The 21,179-nt window shown below is 39.9% G+C and overlaps 1 protein-coding gene across 2 annotated transcripts in view; it reads right to left on the reverse strand.

Moving 5' to 3' along the window:
• Nucleotides 1-21,179, reverse strand: part of LOC133160591 (intermembrane lipid transfer protein VPS13B-like) — a 209,555-nt gene that overhangs the window by 25,517 nt on the left and 162,859 nt on the right. For both annotated transcript variants that reach the window (XM_061288378.1, XM_061288379.1), the window contains exons 42-46: nt 14,340-14,536; nt 11,890-12,071; nt 11,575-11,795; nt 11,252-11,383; nt 5,013-5,174 (exon numbers count right to left, since the gene is read on the reverse strand). In XM_061288378.1, the coding sequence (XP_061144362.1) occupies nt 5,013-5,174; nt 11,252-11,383; nt 11,575-11,795; nt 11,890-12,071; nt 14,340-14,536 (894 nt within the window). The remainder of the gene's footprint in view (nt 1-5,012; nt 5,175-11,251; nt 11,384-11,574; nt 11,796-11,889; nt 12,072-14,339; nt 14,537-21,179) is intronic.

A 21,179-nucleotide genomic window follows, 5' to 3' on the forward strand; every position in this document is an offset into this window, starting at 1 on the left:
TACAAAGGAAAAAAAAAGAAAAGATTCTCCAAGTTCAACTCTCATCAACATGATAATTGAATTAATTCCCCATGTCAGAGAAGGAGCACTTCCTGTGGGACAAACTACAGAGGGAGTTGAATTACTTCAACACATAAACATAGATACACACACACTAGGAGCCATGACAGAACAATGGATCATCTGATACACACCATGGAGTCATAATGCGATCTCAGGCAAAATCAGAGAGATAAAAACAACACTCTTAAGTAAATATTGGACTGATCGTGATGAGAGGGATTTAAGAATGCTGAGATAAAACAGTAAAAACGGGGTGATGATGAATGAGTGATTGTCTTTGTATTTCTCGTGAAGTTCTGGCGATAGAAGTTGAAGTAAGGCACCAGGGAATGTAATGAATTGATTCTTTTTTTTTAAAGGTTGAACAAAGGGTGGGTTGTGAAAATGTTAGTGTCTACAACCAATCATTACTTTATATTGTTGGATGACCAATTCAGCGACCGTCGTGAGGAGAAGCGATTTGCAAGATGGATGGACAAACATTCCAAGTAAGTCAATACAATTTTATTTCCATAGAAACAAATCATATGCGCTCAATGAGCACAAATGGGAAACATAGTTTAAGCCTGTGGTCTTAAGAGTTCTTCAGGTACTGATTTGAAGATGATTTGTAATTTCACTCGAGGAGATCGGACTTGATCAAGCTGCTGAATCAAACATGCCAATTAGTGTTGTGTATTTGTGCATGGGATGAATGCTACCCCCACATCAACAACTTTGCTAAAATACAATCACCGTTAATTAAATGGAGTTAATTAAATGATTTAGACCTAAACGCAACTTCATTAATCCATTGGGTAGAACCTTTGCGCAAAGAACTTCCAAGCACTCACTTTTCCCACAACGGTTTATAACATCACCCTCGGGATTGAAGCAATGACCACTATTGCTCATGCTCTAATGAATACACTTTTGGGGAATAAAAATCACTACAAAGAGTAAACCTTAGAAGCCTGCCGGTGAAGTAAATCACTATTTATTTAAATTCTGATAATTCCTTAAAGGCACTTGAAAGTCCTAAATCCTGGGGGCTTTCTACGCCCCTCTCCCTGCTGAACCACAAGAACCACAAGGATTTTCATCAGCCAGGCTGCTTCCTGTACTGAGTAGTCAGATATTTCAACTATCCACACCACACGCCAGAGTCCTGAAAAACAACAGGGTGGAGTGTGGGAGGAATAGATGTTACGTGCTTCTAAATATAAAAGTATATACAGCACGACGGAGTGATGTGTTTTTAATGGATGTTGTTAATCACCGAATGGCTAGTAGTCTATGATATATAGCATAGTTATACAATATAAATACACATTAACTTGGTTAGTAAATGCTGGCGTGTGAAGGCATGGGGGAGTTTGAAAAGCAAAACTGGACTTCCAGTGCTGACAATTTCCAGACTGTAAGGACACATTCAATCACGTATTGTAGGTGTGCGTAAGGGTCAGGTAACAGCCGACCTGAAGAACGTGACTGCTTCATTTATCCTTGTTAATGCAACTTATGGTTATGATTGGCAGAAGAAAGAGGGTGTAAGAAAAAAAACCCCATAGGAGCACTGAGAGGGAGTGTGACCTGAGTCAAGGTTCGCATTTCACTGAGAAAACACTCTGCTGGAGCGTTTCTTGGGAGAGAAGTGACAGATATTCAGAGGTATGTCAACATCATTGGAAGCGTTGTCTGGTTGGACTGCTCGGACACAGACACATTACTCACTTGATTTCTAGATGTTAACGCTATGCGCTCTTGGTTGAACACAAGCACATGAGAAGTTACTGTATTTCAAGGTATTGCCTTCTCTCCTTACTCTTTACAAGCACATTATTAGGTGAGAACAGGTGAAAGAATGCTGCATCTCCACAGCTACTGCCTCAATTTCTACTTGCTTTGGTCTCAAGTGGTGCTAGATATTATGTTTCCATTGTATGTGGCAGAATGCAGAAACTCATGGAGCAATTACCAGACCAGTTGGAATAGATTTAAAGATAGAAAAAAAACACCAACGGAAGAGAATGATGGCATCCTGAATCTGATTTTAGGCATGGAGCTGTTCAGATTTGAACAGAGGTGTCAAATCCAGGTCCAGAAAGTACATACCCTGCCACAGTTTCGCTTTAGCCAGGGGTGCTTCTAATCAACAGGTAAAAGAGCTCCCGAGGAACTAGCTCATTTGTGCATTTTAATTGAGAGCAGGAAGAGAACAAATAGCTACTGCAAAGTGGAGACTTTGGAGAGCCATTTTGGAGCAATTTCATAGTCCAGTGCTACCTTGACTTACGAGTTTAATCTGCTCTTTGACAATGTTCATAGTTCAATTTAGACATTTCACAAATTGTGAGTGAGACACTGGATGGTTGATGGAAGTTTTGGTATTCTCTGCCTCCATCTAGCAGGAGTGTCTGGGGCTTTCATGTAACCACCCCCAAAAGAAGAAAAAAAGTGTGATGGCTTTCAACTAGTTCGTGCACTTGTCAAGGTACTACTGTATTGAGTTTCCTCTGTGTTATTATTGTGGGTTCTCTGGACCAGTGAGCGTAGATTATTCTCTGCCCCTTTGCTTTTGCTTCATTCTTCCCAGTGGATTTTACAACTCTTTAAATTTCTTTGATTAATCCAATCCTTTCTGCCCCAAATTCCCACCAATTACCCGCTTCCCATTTAGTGGGTTTTCAGGGGATCCGCAGGGAAAGAAAGAGAATTCAAGAAAAGGGGACAGATAGTTTTACAGCAGAAAAATCAAGTTCTGGTTTATGTGCCCCTGTGGGACATTTTAGCTGGGACACAAACATCATCATACCAGAGCCATGAGGAAATGTTGAAGGCCCCAATCATTATGCATAGTGCAAATTACTATGAACAAGGGGGATAAAGAGGATCTACAGTATAATACCTTCATGGGAAAAAAAAACTTGGCCATGGGCAGTATGCTCACTGTATCTTTAATGTGAGTAGGGGGAACTGGCAAAGTCACTGTACCAGGAAAAACAGTTGCAATTGTAATATCCATGTGAAGTTCAAAAGCAGTTAATAACCCCTCCATGACTCAGGTTTACTGATCTGAGCATTCTGTGGTGATCCATGAGATAAGCTGGGAAACGAGTCTGCAGTTGGAAGCAAATAAGTGGTGCAAAGGTCATGAGTTATTCAAATGAATTTTCAAGTACAGTAAAAGGGAGCAACATTCTATTGCACTACACAAGTTACTGCACGGTGATGACAGAGGATGTCTGGGGGGATTAATGGCTCATCACGTCCACTTGTTTTAGAGACGCTCCGAAGCAGCATGGGATGTAAGCAAAATAGCACAGCCAATTAATTGTTGGAAAAGCAGCAAAAACAGACCTCTAAGCTGTCATTTAGGAAATACAACCCTTTCTTTTATCAGTTTGATTATTTGTGTAACCCTGAAAAATAATTTTGTGTCCTAAGGCGGACGTATGGGCCCACATTTATCATCGAGCTTAATAAGTTAGCGGATTGTTTTGGCAGGCTTGCACTTCTACTTATTTATCTACTTTCACAAATCATGCTCATCTTGAGAACACATTTAATATGCTGTATCACAACCGCATGATAAAATAACATGAGAAAACCATCTTGGAATAGCATTATTTATCATTGGACAATGTTTCTTCAGAGACATATTGAAGATACAGAGGTTATTTTGACTCACTTCAGACATGAGATGTGATGTTTGCCGTGCCAATATGGCAGATTGCAAGTTCCCAAGTGGGTGTTTGAAATGATGCAAGAGCAAAGCTTAACCAGAATGAAATATTAATAAAACTTGACTTACTGTGAGTAATTCTAGCAATGTCTTTACTCAAACTTGACTTTCTCACACTTGTCGTAGAGTACATGGGTTCAACGAGCCCACACGTTTACGCTCTGAACAGCCAAGCCCACACTCCGCTCAACCTCAAAACCACAAAGGGTTAAATATCATCAATCTTCTTTACCAACACTGTCTGGGCACAGACAGATCCACTAAAGAAACACTCTGCCTGCCACACAGTACAGTTATGCTCTGTTTGGAACAGTATTGACCTTTTTCGGTTTATGTTGTCAAAAGCCATAGAGTAGCAAATTAACAGATCTACATCAAACCACAATATTGACACCCACACAGTAAAGAGTTCCAACTATGTATGTAAAAAACGGATCCAACTTTGTATGATCGGTCAACAGAGAATAATTACTTCTGGACTGGAATGGGAAGTTAGGAGAGGGGTGAGGTAGCTGTTAGCATGTCACAGTTGACACCAGGTTTGAATCTCAACTCGGGCCTCTCTGTGTGCCGTTTGCATGTTCTACATCGGCTTGTGTGGGTTTTCCCTATTCCCAAAACATGCTTAGTAGGTTAACAGATGACTCTAAATTGTCCTTAGGTGTGAATGTGAGTGTGTGCCTGATTGAGTGGAGAGCAATTCAGAATGATCACCACCCCTTGTCCAAAGTCAGCTGGGATAGGCTCCAGCTCACCCATGACACTCATGAGAACAAGCGGTATAGAAAACGGATGGATGAATGGATGGGTGAATGTGAACATGCAGTGTAAATTCACAATGGTATGATGTCATACCGCATGGCGAAAACACAAACCAGAATTAACCTCAGTTAAGACTGACGTAAAACAAAAAGCAAAGTTAGTTTGCTTTCTGAAGATCACAATTTAACATATTTGTCATTGACTACATGTGCAACATGTAAATATCTGCGCTCGACTTGGTAAGAATACATTGTGATGGAATGAAGCCATATCATGAGTGAAATCGAAACATAAAAACTCAATTACTTGATGGAAATTTAGTCAGATCCAGAGGCCTTGTCTGGAAGCACCACTAATAATGACTAGTTTGCTGTCTTTACTACTATAGAAGCTGTATAAAGAAGCACGTCATCTGAGCACTGGGTAGTCAGGTACTTCCCCCGCTTTTGTGTGTTTATGTTACCTGGGGAGATTTGTGAGATCTCCAGCTGTACTGGTGGCTGTGGAGGCTTGCCAGCAGCACATTCTCATCTGTGTCCACCTGGCCAAAGCGCAGAGTCTCATGGGTATCATTGCAGATGACATAGTGGCTGTAAACTAGTTCCTCAGCCTCTGGATTTCCATTCTGTGAATGAGCAATACAATGGTTAGAGGTGAGCGCTATCATCAATCATAGATTTTTAGGAGGGTGAGAGGAGGGAGAAAGCTCTTAGGCATGTGATCATGAATTGTGGCCTGCTTGCGAGTGCATTTACAACATCAAGTTAGCAGTGTATGAGTTCTTACATAAAAATAAATAAATCTGATTTTGCCAGGTCAGCTGTGAGTCAGTAGGAGATTGTGGTGATTTCACTTGTGGGAGCAGGGTAGTAAAACAAATCACAGGCTGCCAGTGAACCGGGATACTGCCTAGAATGAACCTGAGAGCCAGATATAGTACATCTTGGTTTCTATACGTCAGAAATACTTGACTTTTACACATCCTATTTCCTTAAGTGGCATAAAGCAATTGCTTTAGTAACTCAACCACTTAATAATCGTAATTTATACTTAACCACTATGGTAAGTATGAGCTGTGAACAAGTCGGGTCACATCTTGGCCTGAATGATTTGAGGGGAAAAAAAGTGAATTGGTGTTTTTCTGAGTGACTGTGATTTTGATTTATTTGGAATGAACTGTAATGAATTGTGCTGTACACTCAACGATAACTCATTCATCCTATTTGCTGTTTCAGCAAATGATGACGATGGCTATGATGATCATATTTAATTAATGAGCTCAGGACCATCTTGATATATTTAAAAAAAAAGCATTAAAAAGAAAGTAACTTAAATCGAGGAGTTATTGTGATACTGCAAGATGTGTCATGCAGAGATGGATGCCTTGTAAATCATTTGATGGAATCAAATACACAGCTTATGGGCAAAAATACCATGTAGAATTTATACTTTTATTTGAACTCCATTCAAAGCATTTCAGCCCCAAGGGGATCTCTTGTGCGCACTCCTCCCAGCATGTAGTTCAGAGAGCTTATTTACTGCTGCCCCACGACTCCAAAAAAATGACAGACTTTTAAATGGCAGAAGGGGTGGTGGTTATAAGAGGCTGGCAGTAAAAGCTTACAGTCTGACTGCCAAGCACGTTTAAGGTCCTGAGCCTATTGAAAACGGATGGGAAAGTTTAACCCACTGAAACAGGACTTGATGATGGATGTGAGGGATGGAGAAACTGAGAGGGAAACGGACACAGAACGAGAAAGAAATAGAAGGACAGAGCGAGAGAGAGAAAGAGTGAGACAGAGAGAAAGAGATGGAGAGAGAGAGCGAAAAAGAGGGGGGGGTTTGACCGAAATACAAATGGAACAGCTGCACCAGTTTCAAATCCACTTTCAGTTTTACAGTGGAACACTATATGTGCTCCATATCAAAGCTGACACTGCACGTTTACAAACTTTTTGGTGCCATCTTGCTAATCCTGTACTTTGATGGTATCATCTTTCTGGGCCAATCCACAAGACAACATGTTAGGCACGTTACAACACTTTCCTACCGTGATTCCTATCACCTATTTTAAGTGTATAAATACCGTATAAGGGAAAATACATTTGAAAAGAAAAATCTGCCTTGTTAAATAGAGCAAGATGAAACGAGAAGTTCTATCAGCTTCTGCATCAGGAATCAACGTATCAATTTCACCCATCAAGCCAGATACTGTTACTCGAGTATTCAGAGTCCATGCAAGTGGCACATACATGCATGCCTATAAAATGTCTGGAATACAAATTGTAAATAATGATACCCATTCAAAATAAGAACACATAAAATGTGAAACGAGAGAGTGAAGCCTGTAAAATGGACATAAGGAAACAATTGTTAGATCTACACTCGTCCACATTAACAGTGGCCAACCAGATGAACATAAAATCAGAAACTCTCCACTCCATTGCGAAGGCCTTTCTGTATTCCCCGCTGGCATTGCAAAAGTCACAGCTCACCTGTTTTCTAGTTTTGGTCATGTGACATTTGCAATGCAAGCCCAGGGGTACTTTGAGGCCAATTTCAGTTGACAGCAGAAGGCGGCAGAATGTCAAAATGTCAGTCCCCTTAGATGAATGAAAATGGCTGAATTCATTTTCTTAATTTCATTTTCCTGTGCACGAACAAAATATTCAACAGAATACCACGTTTAGACTAGTGGGAGCACATAAAATATAATTCTGCAAAGATCATTTTTGACTCAACTTCCCCTTTAAAGGTGACACTCTTGTCATGCTGCATTTGGTGGATGTCACAAAAAAAGGATCCGGTTTTATTCTTGTAAGAACACATGCACTCAAGATCGAGCTATAAATGAGTGACGACGATCTACGATGATGTGAGCTATCTGCTATATGGAAAAATGGATACATAACTACAAGATAGTGGTTTTAATCTAAATGACACTTGGTCTACATACATTGTCTGTTACATTGCAAAGGTGTTTGAAAAGTTATTTTATAGTTGTACATTGTTAATGTCAATAACTTATCACCAATTCAATCTGGCTTCATGTCTAAAAGTTCACTAAACGATAAATTCTCTGCTACTAATAATGGAGGTCTTACCGATGCTATCGTTAATGATCTGACCAAAAAATTTGAATTTGTTGTTTGCAATTTGTTTTACAACAAACCTTATTCTATTGGCCTTGTTCAGCGCTCATCTTCATTACTGAAAAATCTGATTTCTTTTACGTACCCCAGGGCTTAACAGTCTGAGACTTAACTCTCTTCATGTACTAGCTGTATCAGAATTACCTAACAGTGGTACGTAATTAGTTAGGACACATGTTTGTGTAATTTTTTTATTTGAACAAACCTTTTGGCTGTATTTTACTGCCCTTTCTTTTCTCGACTGAGTTCTTTTTGGTTTCAATTTTGGTGTTTTTAATGTATGATGGGACCCCCTCTGAAACAAAATGATTTATCTCCAGGGGTTTATCCTAATAAAAATGTACATGTGCGAGCCGCACTGAAGCGGCCGAGAAGAACCTCTGATCTCAATATTCTTCTATAGATGACCCGGACCCATACATCTGCGACTACCGGGGAAGCTATCTTTTGGCATGTTGTTTCAATTTGCAGAGGAAGAAACACTATGTGCAGTCTTTGTGTTCATGTATGCAACAGACAAAGGAGAACAGAGCTTGCATATACAAAGGCCCGTGAAGACTTTGTGAAAATACATAGTGTCAAGCTTTTGTGTGGCTCCCAAAGCCACTTCCCTGAGGTTTAGGGGCTTGGAGAGGAGTAAAGATGGTGCGATGGAAAAAATGAGGCTAAAATACAATAAAGAAGGCTAACTTCAAGGATATGAACTCAAAAAGATGCATCTGATAAATATATTAACAGCATACTTTCCCAAAAACAACACAAACACACAAGTGTGCTCTGAATTTAACCATAATCCTTACTTGTCATGAGACTGGCTTAATCATACACAAATGTATGATTGATAGACAGAGCTAACAGAAAGCACCAAGGAGATTGAAATACCCAGGTGAGGATTATTAATATTGAGAATTCATTTGTATTGGATACCTCTGACAGCAGAAACATTATTGATGTTATGATGGATAGAACAGAAACAGTTGTCATAGCAACAACAGTGTGTACAGCTATTTACTATACATATACGTACATTACAAGCATGTAAGAAAGCAGCAGCTTTATGTGTGTTTATTACTGTACATCTGTTACAGCCGTTCTGGTTCTGTGGTAGGGCGATACATGTACTAATAGCATTAACTTGTGTGGTAGTTGAGGATTCTTCTATATGGTTCAATGATGACCCTTAAGGCCACATCACAAAAGACCTTCCTGACAGCCTTGAAACCAGAAACCATGTGAAATCGCAATATGTTTACAACAAGTGAAGATACAGTCTTCTGTTGTGGCAGGACAAAGGCTGTTTAAATGTCCAAGTAAGCAGGTTTTCAATTTGGATCACCTTTTATGATGTATGAACCATGTGCGTATGTGAGAGCATGTGTGTACGTCTAAGCTTCAGTCACAATTAAATTAAACGCACATTTAAAGCTCCGTCCTTTCCCAGTGCTCTACCATTTTCAAAAAGATCTCTGTTTTGTGATTGACCTCTCTCTACCCTCGTCTCCAAAACGCCCATAGCCACGTATAGCACATTTACCTCATTATGGTGTTTCCCCCTTGTGTTAAGCAAAGTAGCTAAGTAGTTACGTAGAAGTTCCAAGGTTGCTGCTGTTTAGTCCAATCAAAACAATACATAAACTAAACAACTCCCCTAGTGAATTTCAAAATATCCCTGAGGAATATGACATGACCAAGTGGTCATGCTTGGCAAGTTGGGTAAAGACATCAAAATGTCTAAAACACAATTCCAGTGCTGCACTACTCGTTTCCATCAGTGTGCTTATTCATACAAGCATTATTTACGGCTAAATTACCGGATAGAAATTGGGAATGTGCATTAGTCTGCACCAATAAAATAATGAAACCAATGCTCAAATATAATCAATCATCCAAAATACCAAATTAGAACTTTGAAGATGGAGTAAAAATAAAATCTCAGCTGAATGATTGATTTAGGACTGACTTGTATTTGATAGATTCTATTTTCCACAGGTAAAGACCACAGCTGTTTTTCTATATAAAACCCTCAAACAGCTATTATTTCTCACAAGTAAAACCATGAGGATACTTCACGTCTCCAGAGGCCAGTATAATGAGTCAGCACAGCTGAGCAGAGCCATGCAAAGCCAGAGCGTCCCTAGTGTGTGAGCATGTATGTGTGGTAGAGAAGTGGGTGGAGGACCTGGGCCAGATGAAGTCTTGGCAGGTGTCATCACTCAAATATTACACTATTTTCTTGGGCATTACATCAAACACTGTGCAGTGCTGGCTACCAGAGGCAGTGGTGAGTGTTGAGAAAGGAGCGAAGATGAGGACCAGCGTGCTTAAGTCCTACAACAGATATGTTGCAGTCGTCTTTGTCAAGATTTACAACGAACTAAAAACGCGGCCCCATTCTGCACATTATACGTGTGTGTATGTAGCAAAGTACAAAATCCAAACTATTCTTGTAAAGTGTTCTATTTTGCTATAGGTTTTCATTCTGCATTTTTTTAAGCCAATATTTTTCTGCATATTCTATATCAGAGCATACGGAGTATTTTCTTGGGACTTCGCTGACAGACAAAAATGAGGAGATGAACCTCAAGTTGTTTTATTTGTCTCAATTAAGTCAAGTATGTGAACGTCAAGTTATGTAAGTGCAACAAAGTACAATCAATTCTTTGTCTGCACAAATTGCAGTGTCCATCTCCTAAAATCTTTGTATCCACTACTGACATTGGGGTTGAGACAGAGCAAAAAGCACTAAATTGCCACAATTTTTCCACAAACAAACAAACAAACAAACAAACAAACAAACAAACAAACAAACAAACAAACAAACAAAAATACTTAAGAGGCATCATCTAATTTTTTTTCTTTTTTTCAAAACTGACAGTCCACATTTTCTCCAGATGCAAACCATCCGTTGGCGCAATTTTTGTGAGTACTAACACTCTTTCCTAATTCTGTAAACACAGAATTGCAGTTGCAAAATCGGCCGCATAATTGATTGCTCACGCAAAGAGATGTGGAAGCTGATCTACTAACCAGGTGTGCCAGGGTTGCTTCTGCCAAATGGGCAATATTGCTGCACAGATCATTTTACATGTTCCATTGTGGGAGGAGTGAATGCACATACTGCACATTTAGCATGTGCAATGTGATTTATCACACCAGAGACAGATACAAATTGCAAAGACTGATTTTGGATCATTATACCCCATCTGTGAGCCAGGAACAAACTTGCAAGTACTATGACGGGTTAAAATATTTCCATCTTTGAAATGTCAGAAACAAAACTTATTCCAATGCATAACCTATTGAGCACTGCAATTTTGGAGCTTCTGAATGATCAAAGCTTGGACTTGTGACCTGGAACCAGTCACAAGAAGGAATCATTCCATATCAATGATGACAAAACCCCTCTCAACTCCACATTGCCGTGCATCTAGGTCATTCGATTTGAGTGCACCATGTGGTGCTGGCCTCTCAGAGAGCAGATTTTTGGCAGTGCTCAAAAAACATGAACCATGCATTTGTGGTTGAATATACACAGTGTTGTCAGTTTTACCTGTTGCCAGCTTTTCAGGGCGGTGTCCAATGTGTGGATGGCATACTGACTGACTGTGGCAAACATAGGTTCCATAAAGATGTTTGCATCCCACACACTGGTTTGGGGTAAACATGAGGCCGTAGCCTGGCCCTGAAACGGAAATGTAAATCAGATCTCTTGAGCAACAGACTACAATCAATGTTTTACGATACAATTGGTTACAACTACATCAATTTGTCAATTTAATCTTGTTTTGGATTTCTATACCACTGCACGTTGCAAGGAAATTTTATGTTAAAGTATTGGTCCGCATCATATTGAATAGTTATAGTGTAAACTACCTGTATCAGACAGGGCTGCAGAACGTGCAGGTGTGTTAAATTCCTATACTCTAGCAGCTTGCAGTCTAGCTGCGTGGAAAAGTTGAACTCCTGACAACGCCTGGGTCCGCTGGTCCACTGACGCAAGAAGATCTGTGGCTCACAAGTACCAATGACCATGAACTCTTGTTTCTGAGGTATCTTCCTGTCTGGCAGGAAGGGTCGAAGTTTTTGAGATGGAACTGTGAAAAGAGGGAAAATTCAAAATGTATGTAATTTGATTCAAACTTTGCATCTTGACTGATTTTAGTATGGATCTGTTTTCTGTATCCTAACCTGTTCCCAGTTGTTCTAGATGGTGGCAGAGGTGGACTTGCATCTGTGCTAGCTGGAGGGACACACCCAGGGAGGGGACAAACCAAGGTGCAAAGCAGGAGTCCACACGGGTGCATGCTGCCAGGGCCATGGGAGATACCAGCTGATCACATGGTAGTTGGGATCCAGACTCACTATCTGAACTGAAGGCGATGAGAAGCAGACAAAAATTCATATGCACTGCTTGTCCCCAAGGACACAGACAGAAACACACATAGTACTTGTTCAAAATAATCTGAGAGAGACACACTCACTAGACCTGAGGCAAGTTACAGAGCATGCAGGTGAGAAAACACAACCTTAAAACTCATTCACTGGCAGCCATTTTAGAGCCTTTTCAAGACTCACAGAAAATAGCCTTTCTCCTTTCACCAGGCATAAAGTTTGATTCTTCTTTTTTGTTCTTGTTTTATAATCAGCAGTAGAAAAAGTATCTAAATTCGGACACCACAATGTCACCTTTTGGTTGATGTGCATCAGCAAAACTGTTCCTAAGTTTGAAATTTATACCACCTGACCCCATTGAAATAATGAATGAATTTAAAGCAGCAGTCTGCACCAGGACTGGACTATTAGCTGCACCAACAGGCCAGTAGAAAGGCGCTCCCAGTGCAGCAAGAAATTGCAAAGAGCGATTAGAGATCCCACGAGACAGAACAAGGGCCAGGGCCCACTGCAGCTCCTGGTTCAAAGGCCTACCTCTGTGGACAATCAAAATACTCAAACTAAAATGATAAAACCAATATAGCTAAAAAATGAAAACCTTAAATGAACAAAACATAAATAAAATATGAAATAATCATGATGATAAGTTAATATGAACAAATAAATAATGACGACGAAACGCAAGTAAAAAATAGGCAAACTTTTTTTTCCTCTTTTTCCAAATCATTGCTGTACAGTAATATGGTAAAAAAAATGGTCATAGCATGGCACACTTCAAAAGAGTTAAGCATCTTATGTTGATGATTTCTAATGTAATTTGTATGTTGACGTTTTTTTCTTGGTGTTTCTTTTCTGGAAACCTAAGAACAAATGAAAGGAGTGAGTTAGGAGAGTAGAATCGTTTGTGATCGAAAAAGACAAATGATTTAAACAAAGGACATCTAGTGTTTGGAGTATGATTATAATGAATGTCAGATGTATATTTAGTTTTACACTCTTTCTGGCAAGTCCTATTTTCCCGGTTTCTTCTCTTACATGTTTTTGTGGTCCTTCCCTTTCTACTCATCTAGCCCACTAAGCCACACAGAATGTGGGCTTGGCAAATTCTATTCCACTTAAAGTTCCCTAAATCTCAGGAGGAAACAGGAGAAACGAAATAAGTGAATTAAGATGGGAAGAAACTGAAAGGAAAATGCATGAAGCCCATAAGAAGTCAGAAGGTGTTTGCTGACATGTTGAAGAAGAGAAGCAGTGGTAGTAAGACTGGAAGACCAAACACATTCTTTTTGAGGTGTTACAAGTTGACCCAACCCTTCTGGCAACTTGTGAGCCAAACCAAAGGGGGCTTTTACTCCTCATGCTTCCCGTGAGCTTTCCCTCGATTAGATACACTCAAGGTAAGCAGGAAGGAATCCGGATGAGGCCTGACAGGCACTTGGTGTGCTGGGAAATCTCATTAGGCCGATCTGAACGCCTTCCAAACCCACTCCCAGCTCCTGCTCACCATATGTGGGATAAGGGACATTGCTCACTCTTGCGCTTAGTCGCACTCTCATTAGTTTCCTTTGCACCCGTTGTGGATGTAAATGTAAACAGTATAGTAAAAATAGCTCAAATATCTTAACAAAAAATGGTGTACAGAGAGGCTAGCCAGAACGAATAGATTCATATTAAAAGCGGGGACGCCGTGTCACGACTCCAACAGCTACTTAAAATTAGACAAACAACACCTTGCACCTTTCTGGGAAGAGTTTGTAAAACAGGAATATATCTGTGGGAATTTTTGTCCGTTCATTGAGCTGCGCTTTTGTGAGGTCAGAGGTCACCTATGTTGGATGAGAGGGCCTGGCTCACAACTTCGATTCTAATTCATCACAAATGTGTTTGGGATGAAAGCCACCACCTTTTTTTGAATGTATCTTATTATGTGTTGGGGCACATCCACGCTGGAACAAAGGGGCCTCTCCAAGCTTCCGGAAAGTGAGAGTCAGAATTGAGAAAATGTCTGGGAATGCTGCAGTGTTACAGTGCAGTGGGAACATAAATTTCCACCAAGCTCCACTGTTCAGGTCAGTTCGCCACTGTACAGTTTGGATGAGGAAAAAATGGTTTCTTCCCTTTTTTTGGGCCCTAAAGCAGACCATGATGCTTAGTAGAAACAAGGCGGTGTGAAGTGGTCTTGCTTAGCTTCTAATTAATGAGATGGACATACAGTATGTACAACAATAAGATGAACACTCCTTTACCTCTGCTCATCTCCTCCCTCGCTGTTATTATTGAGGACGATCCTCCACACGTCTGAGGCCACCAGTTCCTTCTGTTGATCCGTGAAGCTGAGGCTGGGAAGCTGCAGCTGGCAGGGGCGGCTCTCCGACAGGCTGAAGTCCCGATATGGAACAAAGGCCTGCTGGAGCTCATCCCAGTACTCTAGGCTGCATGGTACCTGGGAAAAAAGTGACAAAATTACATAATATTTATTTATGAGGTTTATTAATTCCATGACCATATTCTGTCCATCGATTGGCCTACAGAAAATTGGCACATTTCACAATGACCAACAAAAGTGGACTACTTCTACACCAACACATACCATACTAAACAGCGGTGAACCCAACTGAACTGTACTGCTTGTTGTAGAGACAAATTTAGCTGCTTTCTCAAACGCACTTACAGTAATGTGTGCTCCCGACATTCTCATGGTTTTTGTAGTAGTTGGTCCCTAATGTCCCAGTCCTTATTTTTCTGTTTGACCACTCCTGTTCAGAACACTACATTATTTCAACTTGTGGATCAAAACCCAACAAGCCCACTAATACAATCATGACTGACAAAAAAATAGCATCGCTGCAATGATTTATTATTGCACAAACAATACTTCTCAGTGTATCTCTGTACAATTTAAGGTACTTTTGTTGTCAACTGAGCAAAAAAAAGAGTTTGATACATAGCCATTCTCTTATGGTAATTGGCACATTGCTATGCTTTTCATTTATCTAAAAAACAAGTTCATTTTTCATCAAGTCAACAAAATAGTTTCACCACAGAACACCAACAAAGCATGAGATGACAAGTCACATCCATAACAAAAATTGCATGACCACAGCATAATTTAACTGCAGGCTAAAAGGCACCATTTACATTTACGTCCTAGGGCTCTCTTTCATACTGAATAACAATCAAGTTATGTGAGCATTTTCACAATTTGATAGCTGGCAGGGCTTTATTCATTTCAGTTACAGTGAGCCAACATTAGCATGCATGTGGTGGGTGGGTGCTCCTGTGTGAACAAAACCAAGTTCTCCGGTTTCACTGACCACCTGCAGAACCCTGCTACTGATGAATCAGTAGTGGCAGGGAGCTCTCAGCAGCCCACCTGATAAATGCCAGACACCAAGGCATGAAGCTGTGCGTGGAGTGCATTGGTCTGTCTAAATCAAATTGTTTACTAAAGCTATGGTGCTCCCAGGACAATTTGGAACTGTCAAGAGGGCCAGTGTGCACATGTATAGTGGGAACCCCCTGAAATTTGTATGCGGGGGTCTCAACCTTGGTCAGATGAGGTAACCATAGTTTAACATTGTGTATGAATTGCCACGTAGGGCTTCCTGGAATCAACTTTTCATAATTGCAGCCGACAGACTTGTGCACCCGCAACCTTAACACTCGCCACTGGTGCGGAAACTTACAGTCTCTAGAGAGAATTCGCAGGACATATTTTTTTCCCCACTTGTTTTATTGCAAACACGCAATAGCTGATACGACAAAGTTGATGTACTAATAGGATAGAGTGTTGTATTTCTATCATACTCCTTTTAACATGGGATACTGCTGCACTTTTTGCCTGGGCTGATTTTAGAGCTGCACAATTAACCAAATTCAGATTTACATTGAAATGTAGTAGAGTACAAGTTGAAAATTGCAAAACCTTAAATTAATAAAACAACAAAAGCAAAAAATGCTTCTATTTAGTCAGCCGGTAAAGCTTCTTTTTTATATGTATGTACGTATGTATGTAAAGTTTCTCTATTTATTCATATATAGTCCACCTCATATTCTGGCAGTGCGTGATGCACAAACTCGATTTAAGTTAAATGGAAAAAAAATCTCTTTCAATATTTAAAAAAAAATGTGGGATTTTTTTTTTTTTTTAACCATCATGGACTTGAGGTGGAAAATGCAGCTTTGTTTACATCACCTGGCTGCTTTCAAGAAACGACAATAAATGAGACTATGAAAGACAATATGGTTGTATACTGTATTTGTATATACAGGTGTTCTTTTGAAGTAGAAGTAAATACAGTCAGTCGTGTTAGTTTCACTGTGATTGTATGTGTATATCTTATCTGATGAACACAAGGTAACTATAGATACATCACACACTCTGCTGGAAAACTTTAAGGACTTGATGATGTGAGAGGTGCCAGGTAACCCTTTTTCTTGAGTTAACGTTCCATTTTGAAAGCTGTTTAAATGCCAAGGAAATGTACATGTTGAGGGCAAGTACAGTAAATATTCAAAACTATTTATAAATATCTAGAGCGGGCTGGTTGATCTGACTTCCATCACTGTCAAGTACTTCAGTTTCTGCCAAACCTCAAACTATTATTTTGCATGGAGTTACTTGTCTTGGACTGATTGACACATTACAGTCCCTCTGAAGGATAATTAAAGACAGGCGACCTAAAGCAAACACACAGCATGAAGAAATGATTTCAATTTCCACAATGAACCCAGGTGTGATCTCTGAATCAAAGTTCAAGTATGCCTGTGCAACTGAAGACTCCCTGAGCTTGCTCTGAGGCTCTGACTGCTAACGTACCCTGCCCTGTTTTCCATGACTTTTATTAAAAAGATCAACACTGATGAGGTAGTTCTGTGACTGTTGTCTATAGATGTAGAAAATAAATCCACAGCTCTGTACGTCTTGTCAGCCAGCAGAAAAATTAAATTGACATCAGTTTGAGCAAATGTTTAATCAGGAGATGCAATGTTTTTGTTTTATGAAAATGACTCCCGCTATGGTGTCTCATGTGGGCTCATTTATGTTAACATTAATCACTGTGGCAAATCAGGGATAAGATGGAATGCCAAAGTTGTTAAGTGGGACTCTGACGTTTTTGGTGGATGAGGTGTAAAAACTCAAAATTCAATTAAACACATGAACCGTATTTTCCTTTTATAGTGCATTAAGTGTGACTAATACAAGTGCACTTGAGTGCTGTCCTGTTAAAACAATAGTTATCTTGGCTGAAATCCATTTACGTGCTTATTGGTTCAACGTCACACTTAAGCTAAACAGCTCAGTGACTTCCATCCATCCATTTTCTGTACCGCTTGACCCCACGGGGGTCGCGGGCATGTTGGAGCCTATCCTAGCAGTCATCGGGCAGCAGGCGGGGGACACCCTGATCTGGTTGAGCTCAGCGACTTTCCTTAGTTTTTTTTTATTAATTGGAGTCTGACTGCTCCATCCAACTCACAGTTCTGAACGGCTCACAGCAAAGCACAGTGTCCCCTTCATTGTGGAAATAGCAGCAACACCATTTGGGCGTAGGATTTTTGTTAATCCATTCCAGCCCCAGAACCAAGTCAAGTCACAAAGTTATTCACCGAGCCCTTTGTTGGTTTACATTCACATTCCCGTTTGTCATACCAACTCCCTTCATCCTTCAACTTCCCCTCATCTTTGCGTGAACATTTTGTAAGCAGTGATTGAGGAAAAGTAGTAATTTGGAATTCCCACTGGACAACACTGGAACTAGTGAGAAACCGCAACTATTTAAATGCAGGGTAACTTGATTTTATAAATACGATATGCTCTGGGGACAGAACTACAGCCACTCAACCACTGCCTTTATCTATTTGGCAAAGTATAGACAGGGAGCACATGAGCAGCAGATAGGATGTGTGGCAGTTACAGGAAGAGAATGAAAGAAGAATGAAAATATGGATCGCATTTTGTCCACTTGCAATCACTCCTTAAGAGCTATTTTCAGAAAAACCTTACATGACAGGTAGGAGAAGGAGAGGAATTACAAGACAGCTCTCTTTGCTCCCTATTTCTTTTTCTTTTCCTACGCCTCTCACTTTACATTTCTCAAAATCTATCAGCCTCCATCTCTGTGTGGCTCCGTGGTAATTCTAGAGGCCTGAGAAATAATGACTGCCTTAGTTTCCCCCCCTCACTCTGTAGTGTCTAGATGCAAAGTGAGTGAAATTCTTTTTGGAAAAGAAACCGAATCATTTGTGTTTTTTATGGCTGCATTTCCGTCCTTTGACTCTTTTGTATTTTTTTTTCTGGTCTTGGGAGGAAGTGAAATAATTAAAACATGTGCACTTCTGCATAAAGTAAAGCTAGCTGCTTGTTGGCCAGAGGCTTGAATCTATTACATCTGGGATCACAATGACTTCTGGCTGATGACTGAGGGGTCCAGTTCAAATAACCCTCTTGAACCTGAGCCCTGTGCTCGCACACAACTGACAGACTGATGTGAGTATTTGGACACAAGTTTTAAGCTAGTTTGGCTGTGTAACACCATAAGCAGTGGAGCCAATAAATTATCATTACTTCCCAATCATATTTTTCAAAAGGTCATGCATTTTTCAAATGAGGGTAACATGCGTCACGGCTATTGCTTCGTGGCCTCTTGAATAATGTTTATTGTCCAATATACCTGCAGTGTATAGCCTTTGAGTTTTCGGTAACTTTCCTGCCATCCAGCATTGACAAATATCCATCTATGACTTTCTCATGGCTTATTACACAGTGGGCTCCGTCGTGTCCAGCATGGATTCCGTAGAGATAAATTATATCGCCATTTCACATTACCCAAAGGTGATTTCAGTAATAGAGGGGGGCTGAGAACCTGCTCCTTTCAACACTTGAATGAAACACTCATCATTTGTTTAACAGACTTATTTTAGGCCAGAAACATGCCAGATGACAGAGGGATTAGAAGATGTGGAAAACACATGTTCATCAACCACAGGTTGCATTCTGCATTTTTGCCGTCCAACTCATTTTCACACGAGTCGTCTCATGCATGTTAATGATGTCATCAATGTGCTATTTGTGGTATTGGCAGTCGATGGACTAATTGCCTTCATTAAGGGATGAAAGTTTATTATTCATGACTGTTTTTTATATTTTGATGCAAAATCTGAGATATGCAGTAAAATGTTTCTCTAACTCAGTCAGTCAAGACAGATGATGGACAGGAGTTAAAGGTCTTGACATACTAGGTGTAAGTGTACAGACACATTTACCCAAAATTAAGTTACACACAAATTAGAATTTATTTTTGCCCAAATAAAAGTCCACTAACTCAAGATTATGCGGAACATTGCAAAATGTTTTAACTTGTCATGGCCAAGTCTGTGTTAACTGCCTGTTAATGATTATGACGATCATAGCGAGTACAATTAGATCTGTACACATCTAAAAAAGAAAGTATTTGATTTACATAAATCAGGAATGTCACGCACATGCCAGGATCATCAGCCCAAACATTGCGTACAAATAACAATTCAGAAATCAACAAGGCTGGTCATAAACTGAACGCTGATGAAACAAGTGTCAACATAAGTTAGGTAGATACTTTATCTATGCCAAGGAAAACTTTGAAGCAAAGCTATTTTCCAGGAAAAACAGACAGGCCCAACCTCATCAGTCACATTTGCAGCATAACATATGGACAAAGGACAGACATTTCTTCTGGAGCCTTGTAGCACGTCATTGACTTGTTTGATCGGTACCGACTAGTGATTGGAACTTTCTTATGTGGGACAAATTACTGGAAAATTCAACTGATATGTGGCTTTGGCGATTAATATTGAAAAAGTATGAGTACTTCTGAATTTTTCAGCAGATCATTGTTGTGGTTGGAGCTCAAACATATTGTACCTGTATATCCAAAGTCATTGTAGTTCAATGGTTTCCAAAAGCACATATTATTGAATGGTCACTGTTTCAGCCAAAATGTTGAAAGACACTCATGCATAGAAAATACTGAAACTGCATCCACAGAGGAAAAGAAAGGGGCTCTAAACCACCCGATTCCCACAGCAAAGATCAATTTCGTTACTTTCAACCCATCTCATTGAACTAATAAAAGCTCTTCTTTGGTTCATAAAAGAACAATGCAAAAATGATAATTTATTTCATTTTTGAATTTACAGGACCTAAACATCACAAGTGTGCAATAACTCAACTCAACTTTATTTATAGATAACACAAAATTTTGGTATTGGGTTAAGTCTTAAGTATTAAAACTAAAACGCTAATGATTGTGATTGTTGTTCATTGTGGTTTACAACTGCACGGCATCAGAGTGAGAAGTGTTTCTGAATTTTGACACCTTCAGGTTACTAAATCAGGTAACCCAAATATTAGCATTATCCTTCAGATGATAATTTATCTCCTCCTTTTGGCTTAGTCTTGATTCTGAAGTTACCCCAATCATCTTTGCCATCTATTTCAATCAAGCATTCACTCTCTAGCCTAATCGCTCTCTGCCTCCTTCAACTGTAACACTATATGAGGCCAATCAGCTCAAGTCTATGAGCTTTGCTCATTCCAGATTTTACAGCTGTGGGCCCAGCTTGCACAGAATCTCTGGGCCGCAAGATACTGTGCAGTGCTTCTGAATCCAACTAGGATGGGACCATGGCAAAAAAGTAAAATAAATGTGTGTAAAATACACGTGTTTCGAATGTACTTCAATTCTTTCCCGTGGTGCTTTGTGGTGGGCGGATGAGACAGAAATTTCTTTCTCGCCCATGTCAACACTTTTGTTGATTGTCGCCACATTAAATTTTGAATCATAGCAAAACTGATGGCCGAGACTGGGCAACTTGTGAAATCTTGGGGAAGAACTTATGCTGGTACATTCATAGAATAACATTTGTAGTTTAGTCTCGACAAAACTGTGAGATGGTGTAAAATTGTTGTCAGAAATAGCAGTATGTTTGTACATCAGACACAAAGGAGACAATAAGGAGAGTGATTCAACAAAGAGGAACATGCCATTCAAATAACTATGCTGGAATGGTACTGAAATGGATAAAACTAGTGACAGAAGAAATAA

This window comes from Syngnathus typhle, linkage group LG10 (assembly GCF_033458585.1).
Source record: "Syngnathus typhle isolate RoL2023-S1 ecotype Sweden linkage group LG10, RoL_Styp_1.0, whole genome shotgun sequence".
In the NCBI taxonomy this organism is placed as follows: Eukaryota; Metazoa; Chordata; class Actinopteri; order Syngnathiformes; family Syngnathidae; genus Syngnathus; species Syngnathus typhle.